Source organism: Balearica regulorum, chromosome 16 (genome assembly GCF_011004875.1).
Source record: "Balearica regulorum gibbericeps isolate bBalReg1 chromosome 16, bBalReg1.pri, whole genome shotgun sequence".
Taxonomy (NCBI): domain Eukaryota; kingdom Metazoa; phylum Chordata; class Aves; order Gruiformes; family Gruidae; genus Balearica; species Balearica regulorum.
Window position 1 is genome coordinate 15,154,836 of NC_046199.1, and position 14,850 is coordinate 15,169,685.

Below are 14,850 nucleotides of genomic sequence, written 5' to 3' on the forward strand. Positions count from 1 at the left end.
ATTAAAAATATGCAGAGACCATATTCCCCACTAGTGCAATCAAACTAAGACCTAGTTAGGTGAGCAGGAATGAGACGCTTAGAGACAATCAGTCCAGCTTGTAACCTGGCACGGTGATCTTACTCAGAGCCTGTTAACAAATGATTTAACCCCACCTCGCCGGGCGCAGTGCTTCACAGCACGCAGGGTACTCGCAGCTTTCCACCTCCGGCTGCTAGGCAGTTCTGACCATTTGCCGTAGCACACAGCAGTCAGCCACGCGACTTTTGAGAAGTCTGTCTGCTGTTCGGTTAAGATGCTGCTGCCAATCTATGGAAGCGTAACATGGATGCTGTCACAAAACAGAAAAATCTGCTCTCTGCCACAAAATGGTTTGTGGCACTGTGGGGTTCCTGCTGCATCTCCTAGTCTGTTCACAGGGCACCCGACGAGAGGGTGCGTGGTTTAGATGTGGAGGGGGGACCCACAGCAAAGCACCGGCCCCCCACCCCGTGCCCTCCGGGGCTCCGCAGCAGCTGTTCATGATGCTGGCAGTGACAACAAAAAGCACGGTACCACAAAGTAAGTGGGACTTTTTTTTTTTTTTTAATTTTTTTTTATTTTAAACAGTTACAGAGATGGAAATAAATACAGGAAATAGAAGATAGGGTGCTTTTAAAAGAAATCAATCGAGTCTTCATCAGGCTTCAAACAGGGAAAATTGTATCCAATAGCTGCTTAAAACTGGCCACATTTCAAAGGTCAAGGAATAGGCTGAACAATAATGTAAATAACGAAAGATAAGCACTACAACGAACAAGGGCGACACAGCTGACATCAGAGAACACACAGCTGTAAGAGACAGAATGGAACCGCACTACAGCAGGGAAGTCTCATGTATTTACAACATACCTATCATACAAAAACATGTGGAAATATTTAGGGAGTGATTTCTTCTCTGTCCAGCTGTAAGATATAAAACACTGGAGGGTTTGTTGGTTTTGTCCCCCTCCCCAGTAGCTACAGAATAGTTTTAATTTTTGGCAAAGTTTAAAAAAAACTTTGTATTGCAAGTATTTTTCATCCAACCTGAACTCTTGTGTGTTTCCATCCTTGCTTATCATCATCACTGTCATCCACTGGGGCAGTTTGTCAGAAGACAAAGAGTTTCTAAAGTTCTGTACAGTCCTTTATCGATGGTCTGACCTGTAGGTTGGAAAAGTGTCTGTGCGATGAAGCTTCACTGGGCTAGAAACATCTTCACCAAGGCAGGTGCAAAAAAAAGAAAAACAAAACCAAAACACAGAACAACACTCAGTAAGACACAGGCACCTTATTCAGCATTTTATAAAGGACTATGTGAACTACACATTACAGCCTTTTAACTAAACCTATCCCTGCTTAATCTGCTCCATCTCAGAAACCCCTCCACTCAGATTTTCTTTCCCAGTTCCTTCAGAACAGAAAGTTGTAAAAGACAAATCAATTTTTAACGAGTTCTGACTTTGCATTTTAAATGAAAGATGCACTTTAGCTCACAGTATTTGCATCAGTTCCTTCCTGTACATTAGAAAAGAGGACAAGAGCCAATTCAGAAATCATAAATCCCAACTTTGATGGAAGAAAGTTTTTGCAAACAAGGTTTCAGGTCTGTGAAATGCCGCTTCATACATATGGAATTTACAACTCAGTATAACAATTCTTTCATATTTCTTTTTCCAGTAGTAATTGAAGCATTTCAAGATTTTGGCAGCCTAATCTAATTAGAGGTGCTCAGGGTACCACTGAAGTAGTAGCCCTGACTGCTGAAAGAGACAAGGACTTCACTGTCTTTCCTAATTACAATGCTGGCTGCATGGCTGCTCATTTAACAAAGACTTTTTCCCCATTCTCATGACAGCAATCTCCTAGAATCCTTTTTTCCCAGTTTAACAAGCCAGCTATTTTTCTAAATGTAAAACAAGTGGTTTGTACCCATACAGTCTATTTATCTTGTGTCAACTCAATGCTGAATTATTGTTTTAATAAAGCACTCTATAGTAAGGCGCAGTAAGTCCAATCCACTGATGGTGGCAGAGTGCTGCAAGCAGTCTTGTTCTCGTGTGCCACAGGCTGCCACCAGCAGGTCATCTTCCCATGCCCTAATTTATTGAACAAATCTGAACAGGCGTGCAAGTGCTGCTTTTATTATCCAGCCCTCCTCTGGAACATTTGCCGGGTGCAGCTGGGGCTTTTTATGTGCTGCCTGCCCCCTCTAGTGTTGAAAAAAGGAAAAAGGGAAAATACTAGATTTTCTGATTTACTGAAAATCAGAGGACCAGAATGGAATATGGCTATATATGTCAGGGCTGCTAGCACTGGTAATTGTTAATCACAGCTTGTGCTATGCTGTGCTCTCAAGGTGCAAACTTCTACAATCTCCCGCTTTATTAAAAAAGGTAATATAAATATCTGTCATTCATTATTCCTTGAGAAACTCCTAGTATCTGAAAGGAGGAAAAAAGAAACAACAAAAAAAGAGAGACTCTAAAAGTTTTCCAAATCAGGATGTTTTAAAATATCTGTCTAGTGATTTCTGAATGCTTGATGTTGGTAAATGATATCTCCGTGTTAGTACCAGAAAGCCCTGCCAGCTCCTGAGCTTTTCAGCTGAACGCAGGTTTACCTGTGGGGTGTTTTGCAGCAGGATGAGCCCCAAGAGCAGGGCTGCCCCTTGGAGCGGCACACGCCAGCCCTGACCTTCAGGGATGGCAGCGAACAACCCGCATCCTGATGGCCAAGCTGAGCTTAGTTTCTAATGCCCCTATGGGGAAGGAAACTGCTTCAGTCCATCTTTATCATCCAAATGTTTACTGAAGCTTAGCCTTTATTCCATATGTTGTGAAAATAAAGTTATGGCAGGTATTGGCTCCTTCCATTTAATACATGTTTAGTCTGTTTTCTGCTGGCTTTTCCGAGTAACGCCCTGATCCTGACTTCACAACTCATCAACACCAACTTCTGTACAAACGCTAACTCAGCCAACCCACGTAGCCTGGAGTGGAAGAGTGTGTTTTGAAATACAAATGGGCTGTGGTTTGTTTGTAATTCTAAAAATACACACGACTTCAAAGACGTTGACTTCAGACCAGCTCCTCAGAGGTACTGAGCACCTGCAGCTCCCGCTCCAGAGGTGCCTCTGGGGAAAGCGGCACAAAGCAACGTCGGTGCACGTTAGGTGCTGCAGTTCTCCCTGTCTCGGGAGACTGCAGTGCAGTTTTGAAGCACGGTCTGCGATCCTGGGGCAGAGACGGCTCACCTCCCCGTTAGCTGCCCACCTCCCCATCCCTGCGTGCAGTAACCACTAGATGTCCCTTGGTGACCACGGAGGGACAACTGGGTGCGGGGACCTCCCCGGAGCGATTCCTCCCTCTCTGCAGCTTCGGGAGGTTTGCAGCAAGAGCGGACGGAGCCGTGCTGGCCCTCGGGCTGAGAGCAAGGAGGGGATTTGGAGAAGACATGTGCCCGTCTTCAGGCCTCGCTGCAGTGCACGGTGGCAGCGTTGCAGCTGTTCAAGCAACAGTTTTCTAGAGCTGCTACTTGTGGCCATTTCCTTTTACTTTCCCTAATTCAGCTGCTTTCGAGGATGCCATTGTTTTGGTGGAGCGTTAGCAGGTACACAAAATGAATAATGAAGACAGCATCATTCTTAGTATGGGGCAGGTGTCCAATGGAGAGGGGAGCCATCTGGTTATAAAAATCAGATGCATTAAAAGAGTTTGGTAGCAGGATGGATTGGGCAACCTTGATAACTGGCCATCCTGTAACAGTAATTTCTCCTTGTTCACCTAAAAACGGTCAGAAAATTTGTCAAATGAAGGATCCCTCTCCAATGGGAAGTAAGAAGGGCACCTCCCGATGACATCCCCTCTGTCCAATTTTCCATCTTAAGGTGGGACATGCCCTTCTCCCCATCAACCCGGCAGCAGTGGGGAAAGTCCATCAGCTTTGTGAGATGGACAGATACTGAAATGCTTCAACAGTGTCGTGATCCGATTTGTGCGCTGCCTCTTCCCACCCCAGCCCCTTACCTTGCAGACCGTAGAGCTGGCCAGTGCTGTGCTGTCGCGTGATGTGCTGCCAGTAGGCACTGCGGGGCAAGGGCACCATGGTGCTGAGGGACACGGCTCGCTCGCTCATTTTCATCTGAAGCTGCAAAGCAGTAAACCGATGTGAAGGAGACAGTCTGAGAACGACACGACCACTGGCTGCAAGAACTTCTACAGAAATGGCCAGCAGAGCCTCTCCCTCCCTCCGTCTGCCCACTCGACACCAGCAGCAGGGACTAACTCTGGGGTTAGTCTCCACGGGCACACAGCACTCGGGTTAGGAGGCCACGCTGCCATTGCACACCAAAGCTCACCTTGGTGCTCCCCGGGTCCTGGGCCAGCACCGCTTCCCCTGAGGGGAGTTGTAGCTCAAGCAGCTGAAACAGAAACCGGGGGTCAGTGGGAGGTAGGAGAGTGCTGGTACTCTCCCCCTTCAGCAGCAAAGCCATCAGAGGGTCTTCCCAGCTGAGCAAGAGACTTCCCAAAGCTAAATACAGCCTCAGCACATCGAGAACCTGACTGGAGATGTTTCACGTGGGTGAGGACAAGTTGTTGTTGTTAGTTTTGAAGCATTTTCTATTCATCTCCCCTCTCCTACAGCTGAGGAACGTGCCGGCTGGATGGCACAGGAGTTCAACAGGAGATAACTGCACCCTTCAGCTAGATTCCCTGAATGAACAGCACGTCCAGGTATGCTGGGAGGAGAGCACGTGGGCTGCAGTGCATTGCTGGAAGCCCCATCTCACGCTTTTCCCTCCATATGGGACCTTCAGCTACATTTTCTTACGTAGTCACAGCTCCTTGTTATTTATACTACGCTTAACACAAACATAGATGAGAACTGACTACTTTAAGGCACTTATTTCCATTAATTCAATAAGATGTATGTGCAAGCTGATAAAAATATTTGGATTTTATCATAAGCTTCACAGCACAACTAAAATTCTCCTCCCAAAGCTCAGGAAAACGTCAGTTCAAACATATCAAGACCACTTTTAACGTTTCTAATTTATAAAGAGAGCTTTTTATAAAAGAGTAAGTTTTACATTTTAGTTTCACAAAATCTGAGGCGAAAGAACCTTTTACAGGTAGATCAATATATTTTGGAGCAAAACCAAACAGGCAAAGCCCGCACAGAAAAGAGGTGAGGGCCAGCTGTATCTGAAGAGACCCATTTCCAAGGCATTTAGAGGTGCATCTACCTTCAACCTCCTCTCTGTACAGTGGACGCTGTGCCTGTGATGTGAAGGTAAAACAAAACCAAACCAAACCCAGATCAACTCCTGCTCTTAAACCACCCACCTCCACGTCAGCTGGATGTGAATCACCGCACCACGCGAGGTTCCACCTACATCGTACAGCCTATTTATTACAGCTCCTTCACTAAAGCCCCGACACCCTGGGCAGTGTCGCCACACACATCTCAGCACCATGGAAACAAACAACGACGGATCTTTTACTGGGAATGAAAATCAGCAGAGCACTGCGAGGATGGCATTTCCCAGCTGCAGGTACTTCTTTTGGTGGGTCCATTTATTGGTGAGTTGGGCAGCAAGCTAAGGCGCTTTGAGCAACAGTTGGGCTGTTAGGAGGATTGCAAAAAAAACCAAGTGGCTATCTTGGGAGAAAAAAAGAGACACAACTAGAGAAAGATTAGGGAAAGACACAGAAAAGGGCCAGAAGGGGTGTTCCTCCTGAACTCGATCAGCAGGGGAAAAAATAAAAAACCCACAGCTGGAGATAAGAATTAGTATGTTATGTCCTGAATATACAACACTTCATCAAAACGCCTCGGACTGCAAGCAAAGGCAGCTTTAATGATGATTGATTTCATTCTCACAATTAACCTACTGTATCTCTGCGGCAACCAAAAGAGTACGAATAACTTGATAACGACCTGGCTCTATGCCGCAGAAGCACCCGGCACCGTACGCAGGTCGAAAGCAATCGGAATTGATATGCTGGAACACGCATGAGCAAAAGCTCCGAGCAGAGCGCCGGGCGGGACGTGCGACTCCACATATCATTAAGCCAACAAATAATTTGTTAACCGGAGGGCACCTAATCCGCAGCCTCTCACCCTCTTCTGCCCAAGGGAGAAGGAGAATGCCGAAACCTGGCAGGAGATCAGGATCCCCAGAGCAGATCCAACGCAGCTCCCTGCACGCGTGGCAGGGATCCAGTTATGTTAAGTCACGCTTAAACCAAAGAAGCAGCAGAGATGCGAGAAGTGGTGAGGGACGACACGAAGCCAGCGGCTCCAGCGGCTCCGAGGGATCGGCAGAGGAAGGGGACGGAGCAGCAGCACGCGCAGCCACCAGCACCCAGCGCCGAGAGCAGCCGGGGAGCCGCTGTGCCGCCTCTTGGCACCTTGGGAGAGGTAGAGAGCCACGCGAAAGCGCCTCACTGGGGCAAAGCACGGCTCTGGGTCAAGCACACGGTGTGGGGGGTTCCCAGAAGTCTTGGGGGGTCAGGGAGGAAAGATGAAGTATTTTCTTTCTTGGGTCCCACTTTAACAATCAGCAAAACTTGCACTGGAGGTAAAATCAATGTCTGCTAAAAAAACCCCACAACACCAAACCAAACCAAAAACAAACAAAAAACCCCATCCAAAGCCACACGCACACCAACATTCTTTCGAGCAACGTGGCTCCAAAAGGAAAGGAAGAAAAGAAAAGATGATTGAGATCTGTTAGGTGTGGTTGTTTCCTCAGGCTGGACAATGCCATTTTCAAGGATTTCGCAGAACAACTTGCACGAAGTAAACCTTCATCTTGGGATCCCCAGTTGGAGAATATTGTGGTTTTGAGGGAATTTTCTTCCCAGCGAAGCAAATTCATGTAAGCAACCAAAATCCATTAGAACAATAATTGCTTAAGAAACATTTGCTAAATTCATTACAGCAAAACTACAGAATGGTAAACGAATAAAACCAGCTTCAGAAATTGGAGAGAACTTACGTATTGCTGCTATTTTGAACACTACCCATCTTACGCTAATACTCGATATTCTTCTCTTATTTCAAAAGTGGGCGAGCACCATTTCCACTCTAAATGATGAATCCCTGTGGAAATGGCCAGAGATAACAGCGGGCCCCAGCCTGGAGAGATGCACTCCCACATCAGATGGCTGTAGTGCAAAGTGCACACTCGAGTTGCTGGGAGGGGAGTCAGAGCCAGGGAAGGTGCCGGTAAAGTGGCTGATAATATCTTTCTGTGAAGCACTGAGCTTTAACTGCCAAAATTGGGAAGTTCACTGTTATCACTCTAGTGAGATGTCACGTTATAACGTCTTTTCTTAAAGCAACCTGAACTGAGAGCAGGCATAAATGACAGCAGTCAAGTCACAGCACTGCTCCCGTCAGTTTTCATGGCAACCAAATACTCATGGAACTATAACGTGAACAGATATTTTCTTTCCATTGTCTGGCGATGCAAAAGTGAAAGGAAAGAAACAGTTGGATGAGATGAGTTACCAAATGACCAAATGGCTTCATGCCTCGCTGAGCAACGCCAGCCCTTTCTTCCCTTCACAAGAGAAAAGGCAGAGATCTTTGAATTCACTGAAAAGGAAAATAAATGAAACCCACATGAGAAAGTGTCACAGACTCTGGTCAGCATATGCTCAGACCTCGCCAGAAAGCAACAGCACATTAAGAGAAAGTGTCAGGGTGAGGTTCCCAGCTGAGGAACCACCATCGCATCAATTTTCCACATGCATTTCAAGAGCCAGAGCCAGTTCTAGTCACGAACTGAACCAACATACTGTAATACAGAGAGAGCGACTGCTGGGGAGGTGACAGACACATTATAGCCCACACTCTCAACAGTACTTGGCAGCTTTATTTCACTCTATCAGCTTGGGACATTTGACTCTTTTTTTTGTTTTTTGTTTGGGGTTTTTTGGTTGGTTTGTTGGGTTTTTTTTCTGCACGGGCTCCAAGAGCCCTCAGGTAGCTTAATACCATCTTCACCTGATGGATAATCACATCGCTGACGTAGCCATGGTCAGGAGCAAACAGATGGCATTCAGTGCAGACTTAATTTCTCACCATCAGCATCTCCTACTTTCTACTTTTATTTACCCTTTCTGTAAGTAATAGCTCAAGCTTCACTAATACAAAAATTCACACAGGGTCAATAATTCTTGGAGATAGAAGCAATATAGACAGCTGAGCACGAAGTGCAAGCTTCTAAAATGAACTGTTTGTTGAAGCATTCAAAAGCAGAAGAAACTACTGGGGAAATCGATCAATCTGAACAAAGATGTACTTTACAAATATTTTGTAATCAGCAAAATAAGCCACCTGAATTCTACACTGATATAATGATCCTCTGCCTAAACTTCTAAATCTCACTATCCTTGAACCCCAGAGAGGCCACCAAGTCTAACTGAGTATTTAGGAACCAGACAACATTTCTACGACAGGCTTGGGAAACTCGTATTCAGGGGCATATGGACTCGTCTGAGACAATTATATTCCCCTACTAAATTACAAGACGTTCTGTTCTCCAGGAATATGTTCTTATCCCCCACTTAGCACTCTAAGGTCTATAAAATAAGATTTAGGGGTTGTGGTTGGACACAGCATTCATGAAAAAGCTTTTAGAGGTTGCGCAGCTGCTCTCTATTGAAATCTATAGCAACTGCGCATCTGTTGAGCCTATTGGCACTTGTAAGACGGAAATTTTACAGCACAGCATCAGACATCATCTACTGAAGATGCTATTACATAAATGTAAAACCACCAAATATGAAACTGCCTGTAAGCCTATTCACTATTGTTACTGAACTTCTCTCTGTTTTTTGAAAATGAAGTTGTGCTCTCAACGGCTACTCAATCGCTTCCAATCCTGGTGGGTTACAAATGTTAGCTAGTTATGCTGATTTAGCCTAGGTTAATTTTAATCTGCTTAATTTAGTTACTGTTGAGTACTTGTATCATCTACCTCTCTCAACTTAGATAATTTTGGATATTTTTCAACAAAAACTTCCTTTGCTAACTAGAACTATAAAATTTTTTGATTTAAACAAAAGTCAAAACCAGCAAAGATTGCGTTAGATGATACTTTGCTGGGAAAGGGGAAAATACCAGTGCAGCTGGCTGCAGAGTCCACTTGCTAGTTCTAACGTTTTTGAAAGTAAGCAGGCAAAAGTCAAGCTCTTCCTGGTGAACCTGGAATTGGTGGGAGAAGCACGTGGTCTACATGGACACAGGCAGAGGCTGTCCAAGAAAGGCTCCAAGTTAGCACCTCATCCTCACAGACACAGCGCTCTCCCACGGGCTTTGCAGAAGTGACCACATTTCAGCATCAACTGAAAACTGGTATATCACACTATATATAGTATGAAATAGATACATATATATAAAAAAACCACCAACTAGTCTCTTTCCTGTCGAAAGTAAAGACATTGCATGACCCACATCACCTAGAAACAGACTTAAGTTTTCCTCCCTTTCCCATTTCGGTTATCCCACCTGCTCCTCAAACAACAGAATTACCCATCTGCCTGCGTCCTCGGCTGAAGCAATCAGTTATCCGGTCCACAAGATCGGTCGGGACACTTGCAAAGAGTTTCCTATTGCCCCTCCCAACCTCATTTGCTCCTCCTCATTGGACTGTTATTACGAGAAATAACTTCCCTGTCATGCGTTTGGCTTCTGTTCTGTCCCAAGTCCAAGAAAGTGGAAGAATGAAAGAAATACAAGTACTTAAGACAATTTGTTCCTTCCCCATTCCCTCAACATCCACTCTCATCTTTTCTGAAGTTTTCACAAGTAGTAATGGCATTTTCTGTTTCATCCCAGCTGGGTCATCCAGTTAGTACTGGGATAATTCATCACTACAACTTATCCCTGAAACCAAGATGTTAGTAGAATTACTGACAGAATTAGACATGGATGTGGGTAACAGCAGTGCTTATGTCTACAGTAAGAGAAAAGCTTAAGTCTTATTGCAGATTGCATAAACCCGTTGCTACTGCCTGGAACAGAGATGTTGTTTACAGCCAGGCTCTTCCACAGTTGTCCACACTGGGCATGGGATGCATTCCAGAAAACCTGTTATCTTCAGGATACTGATTTTGCTATCAAAGTCAAACTGTGAGTCTTGGGGTGTAGAAACCAATTGTGATATAGGATAAACAGAACATTCCTTTTCACTCCACAGGTTTTATTAAAAAGAAAATAAAAATAAAGTTAATAAGTTCCTGAAACACATTAGGCGCAGCGACATAAAACTGCCTTCCTTAGAGATAATGCTTTTGGAGATGTCACCCTGTCTGTTCTCAATCTGTATGCTAGTTTTACATCTCACACTCCTCCATTTCCTACCAGTCATGTGTGTCATAAAACAAGTTTTAGACACAAAAAGCACTTGTGGAAAACAGACATCCATCGAGAGATCAGACAAACATCTAATCCTCCCCCATAGTTTAATCTGAACCATACGACTCTTTCTAAATCATCCTCAGAGTGCAGACATCAATTAGCAAATGGAAAACCGAGCATGAGCCGCAACATTTTGCAAATAGATTGATGAGAAATGCTTCCAAACGACCTTATGATGCTGATTAATCAAAGGAACCTCATGAGAATGTACGCTGACAGGAGCTTATCATCTCTGTATTAATTCACACTTATTGATAGCTTTGCAAACACAAAAATCAAGGATTATAAGTATCCCTATTGTTTTGATTTGATAAAGGAACCCCAGTTATATATACTGCCCTAAATATTAAAATTAAGCAGAATCTAATAAGAGCAGTAGTAAGATTGTTTACTATCTGTGAATCAAAACTGAAAATCCCATTGAAGAAACATACTGTTCACTGGTACCCAGTGTGAAATAACAAGCATAACGAACAGCCGTACCATTGAATTTTTCACACTCTGCAACAAGCGCTCGTGTTGTTCTGCTATGGCCAAAGCAGCCGAGTGAACCTTCTGATAGATTGCTTCCCCATCTCTGGTCTGAAAGATGAATAGTCCTTCTCCTGTGTCACACATCCTGCCAAAGCAAGAGCAGATGGGATCCAAGGGTGAGATTTAAGTTTACAGATCACCATGAACAAGCAAAATTTTACCATGCTGCTCTGGAAGCGCTATTGCACAAGCAGTAAGAAAACAAAGGTCGTTGAAATACGGAACAAAGTTATCTAAAAGTCTTCACGTGTGGGTCTTACCAGCCCTGGTCCAGTCTCACTGGTTTAGTCCGTATTTGTATAGCTGTCACCAAACAGGGACTCAGCTAAGTACCACTGATCTATCGTAAGTGCTTAAGCTCTAGAGAGTTCATGCTCAATACTCAGATTTTTAATATTTAGACCCTATCTAGAATCTGTGCCAGGCAGGATTAATTTGTCTTTCCTTTTCAGACTTTTAGCACTGTCTGTAATGAGTTTTGCAGAGTTTTATCTTCCACTTGAAACCATAAATATGTATCCTCAGCATCCCAACTGCGTTGTCTTATCATGGCTAATGCATGACCATAAATAAAAAATGTATGCTCCCCCCCACAGAGGACTAAACTCTGCAGTAATATGGATGATGAACATTTAAATGCCTGTTCCCTTCCCAGATAAGTTAATTGTATGACCTGTTTCTCTTTTACTATTGTAATTCTTTAATGTGTTTATCTAAAATAATGCATCCATACCCCTTAGAAAGGATTGGATAGTTTAGGTCAGTAAACAAGTGCTCCAACTTCAGCCACACACAGTTCAGCTCATTAAGACTGAGCTGCAGGAAGCAATATAGACAACATCTCTAAACCAAGGAATTGTATCCAACTTTCTTACAAATCCATTTGTCAAACAGAAGGAAAACAGGAATGTAATCGATGGAAAACAGAAGCTCCTTCTCCACTACTTTAGTTTGCTTTTGGGCAATGCCTTGGCACTCACTGCTCTCAGTTCCATCTCCGCCTCTACTAGTACAGAACCCGTAACTTGTGCCCAAAGTACACACTGTACAAATTCTGGAATTATGTTCACCCCTTCTTCCCGGATCTGTCCATCCAATTCTCTGGCTCATATAGAGCGTTATTTAAGAACAACCCTACGCAGCGATATGGAATGCTGTCAGCCTCCACCCTGCAGTCCCCTGGCATGCCTCAGCTCCGCCACCCTTGTCCTCAGGCACTTTAATTTGGCAACTGCTTCCATTCGAGATACAACCTGGGATTAAGAGGGGGGTTTATTAGGGTTTTTATTTGTTTCAATTTTTTTTTTTTTTTTTTTTCCCAGAGGGTACAGACTAGCCTCTGTCTGAATATAAGCTCTCATGTCCTTCAGCAACCTTCGGAAGTGGTCCAGAGCACCACCCAGGAAAGCAAGGCAATACAGCGAACACACACCTACCTCCCTGCTTCAAACGTGAACCAAGATGGGTCCCGCCCGTAGCGTCGGAGGGCACTTAATGGCCAAGAGATGAGTTTTACTCTGGGATTCTGGATGTCCCAAAGACAGATATTCTCAAATGTTATCTGCAAGGTACATTCCCCATGCACATCTAAATTAGGGGATGGCATCAAATACACATTGAATCTCTCTGGGAGAAAAACAAAAGGTTAGTCTAAAATCCCTGCCCATTAAATGTGCAAGTCATTAAAGGAATTTCCTATTTTCCATCTCTAATACAAGATCTTATTTCCACTTAGAACAATTAATTCAAAAACAAAGACTCAATTCCTTCCAGTAACTCGACAAACTCCGTGTTTGGGGCAGTCAGAATGCTGCACTCAAAGGGCACAAAATATCTGTGCGTGCATTCAGACCCTGAAGAGAACTGCACCATCATAATCCTGATATTTGCAAACAATTAATAAAATTGTGTGCATGAATAAATACATTGCAATTACATTTATCCATGTAATTAGTTAATTTGCATAGGAAAGTGAAGTAGCCACGGGCTCAGATTTTGCATGCAATTACTATTATTTATTATTTGCTTTACAATGCTGCCAAAGAGCCTGGGTCACAGACGGAAACTGTTGTACAGACATCATACAAGAAAACACACAACAAAAGATAGTCCCCCATCTCCAAGAGCAACTAACTTGTCTGAGAAAGAAAAGTGCTATTCCAAAATAATTCTGATTATCTTACTTATTATCTCTGGTATCAATTAAAAAAAAAAAACAAAAGCCAAAAAAAACCCCAAGCAAACAAAAACAACCCCCACAAAACAGGAAGGAGAACTTGGAAAAACAATTTTGCTCCAATTTATTTCTGGTATTCCTATGCACAATCCAAAAGACTTTAAAATAATACAGTTAAGGATTTTAAAGGTCAACATTTATGTACCTACCACTCTGCTCCCTCTCTACTCCAGATGCCAGCAAGTCAGGCTCTCCAAGGCTAATGTCATTAATTCGTGTTCCGAGACACTCCATCTGCAGCACCTTGCACCACTCATCTGCCTCAAGTTCTGTATAAATGCCCAGAAAATCTGTGTGTAGGTATAATACGTTTATAATTTCACACTGAATGCTCTTATGTTTTTCAACGTGCGTTTCCATTTTACCCACCTGACTCACAAGCAAAGGTTTTTGATGTGTCATCATTAAAATAAATCCCAACAGCATGCTTCTTTGTGCTTTTTGGCATTCGCAATATATTCTTCACATTATTGAGTTCTGTGACCTGAAAAAGCACAATTTGGAGTTTTAATTAGGAACTTGAAAAGATATATATCCATTATTGACTGGAGAAGGAGAGAAAAGAATTGTATCAGGTTGCAAAGGACAGAGGAAAGGAGAGAGAGCGTGAACATGCCTCTGATTGCTCTTAAAGAAACGCAGCCTTGACACGATTCACCTTAGATAACCAACTTGAAGGCCCCGGATGATGAAGCAGTCGCGTCCTCCGGTTCTGTCTTGCCTGCACACGAACTTCAGTGCAACACCATCTGCAACACCATTTTAGCCAAGGGGCAGGTAGAATCAAAGCTCACTCCGGTTTGAGAAATAATTACGTGAAGGAGATGGGAAAGACCAACCTGACGTAGCAGAAGCAGAGAGAGGTCAAAATCTAAAGGATTCACCCATTTGGAGGGGCAAGTCCAGAACCAGTACAGCTTTCATCATGGAGGACAAAACTGTAAGAACGGTGAAAAGCTGCTCTCTAATTAATTTTTTGATGGCAAGTTGAGGATTTGTTAGAATGGTCCACTTAAAAAAAAAAAAAAAAAATCACAGTTCTAGTTATTAGAAAGCTTTTTAGCTTTAAAGATTCACAGACTTGTAAACACAGATTTCCGTTGCTTGGTTGCCAAACACTGATTGGAAAAGTAGCTTTCACGCCAGAAAAATAAACATGTATCTGTTACCTTGTATACAGCTCTAGGAAATACATACTACAGCTGCTTTATATTTCTAACATCCACTTTTCACCCTCACAACCGTAAGAAACACTGCTGTATTTGACTGCGGAGGAATTCTTCATTATTTAAATTCCTTTTAATACAGAGGTTAACACCCAGACAGAGAATCGGGACGTTATCTTTAAATATTCATTATCAGAAAACATTTCACTGGTTCTTTTACATGGTAGGAGTTGAAGCGAGCGAGAAAGAGGGGGAATTTAAAGTGTTCCCAAAGCTGTACCACCTAACAACTTCACTACGTCGGTCTCGTTAGTTCTGTGGAATCGTCTCTCTACAAACTGTGTCAACTCTAAACAAAGAAACGCAGCAATTGCCTTGTAGATAAGACCCAGGAAGTATGAAGAGTTATCAGCGTTGCAGAAACCGCTCTGCTAGAGCGTCCTGGGTTCACCAGCA

At 43.5% G+C, this 14,850-nt stretch overlaps 1 protein-coding gene across 5 annotated transcripts in view; it reads right to left on the reverse strand.

Moving 5' to 3' along the window:
* Positions 1-572: 572 nt before the first annotated feature.
* Positions 573-14,850, reverse strand: part of DOK5 (docking protein 5) — a 45,051-nt gene continuing 30,773 nt past the window's right edge. For 2 of the 5 annotated variants that reach the window (XM_075768498.1, XM_075768493.1), the window contains exons 3-9: positions 13,598-13,712; positions 13,378-13,518; positions 12,429-12,618; positions 10,942-11,077; positions 4,382-4,444; positions 4,050-4,170; positions 573-1,237 (exon numbers count right to left, since the gene is read on the reverse strand). In XM_075768498.1, coding sequence (XP_075624613.1) covers positions 1,170-1,237; positions 4,050-4,170; positions 4,382-4,444; positions 10,942-11,077; positions 12,429-12,618; positions 13,378-13,518; positions 13,598-13,676 — 798 coding nt within the window. In that variant the 5' untranslated portion in view covers positions 13,677-13,712 and the 3' untranslated portion in view covers positions 573-1,169. The remainder of the gene's footprint in view (positions 1,238-4,049; positions 4,171-4,381; positions 4,445-10,941; positions 11,078-12,428; positions 12,619-13,377; positions 13,519-13,597; positions 13,713-14,850) is intronic. The other 3 variants (XM_075768494.1, XM_075768495.1, XM_075768497.1) reach the window with 3 other exon arrangements.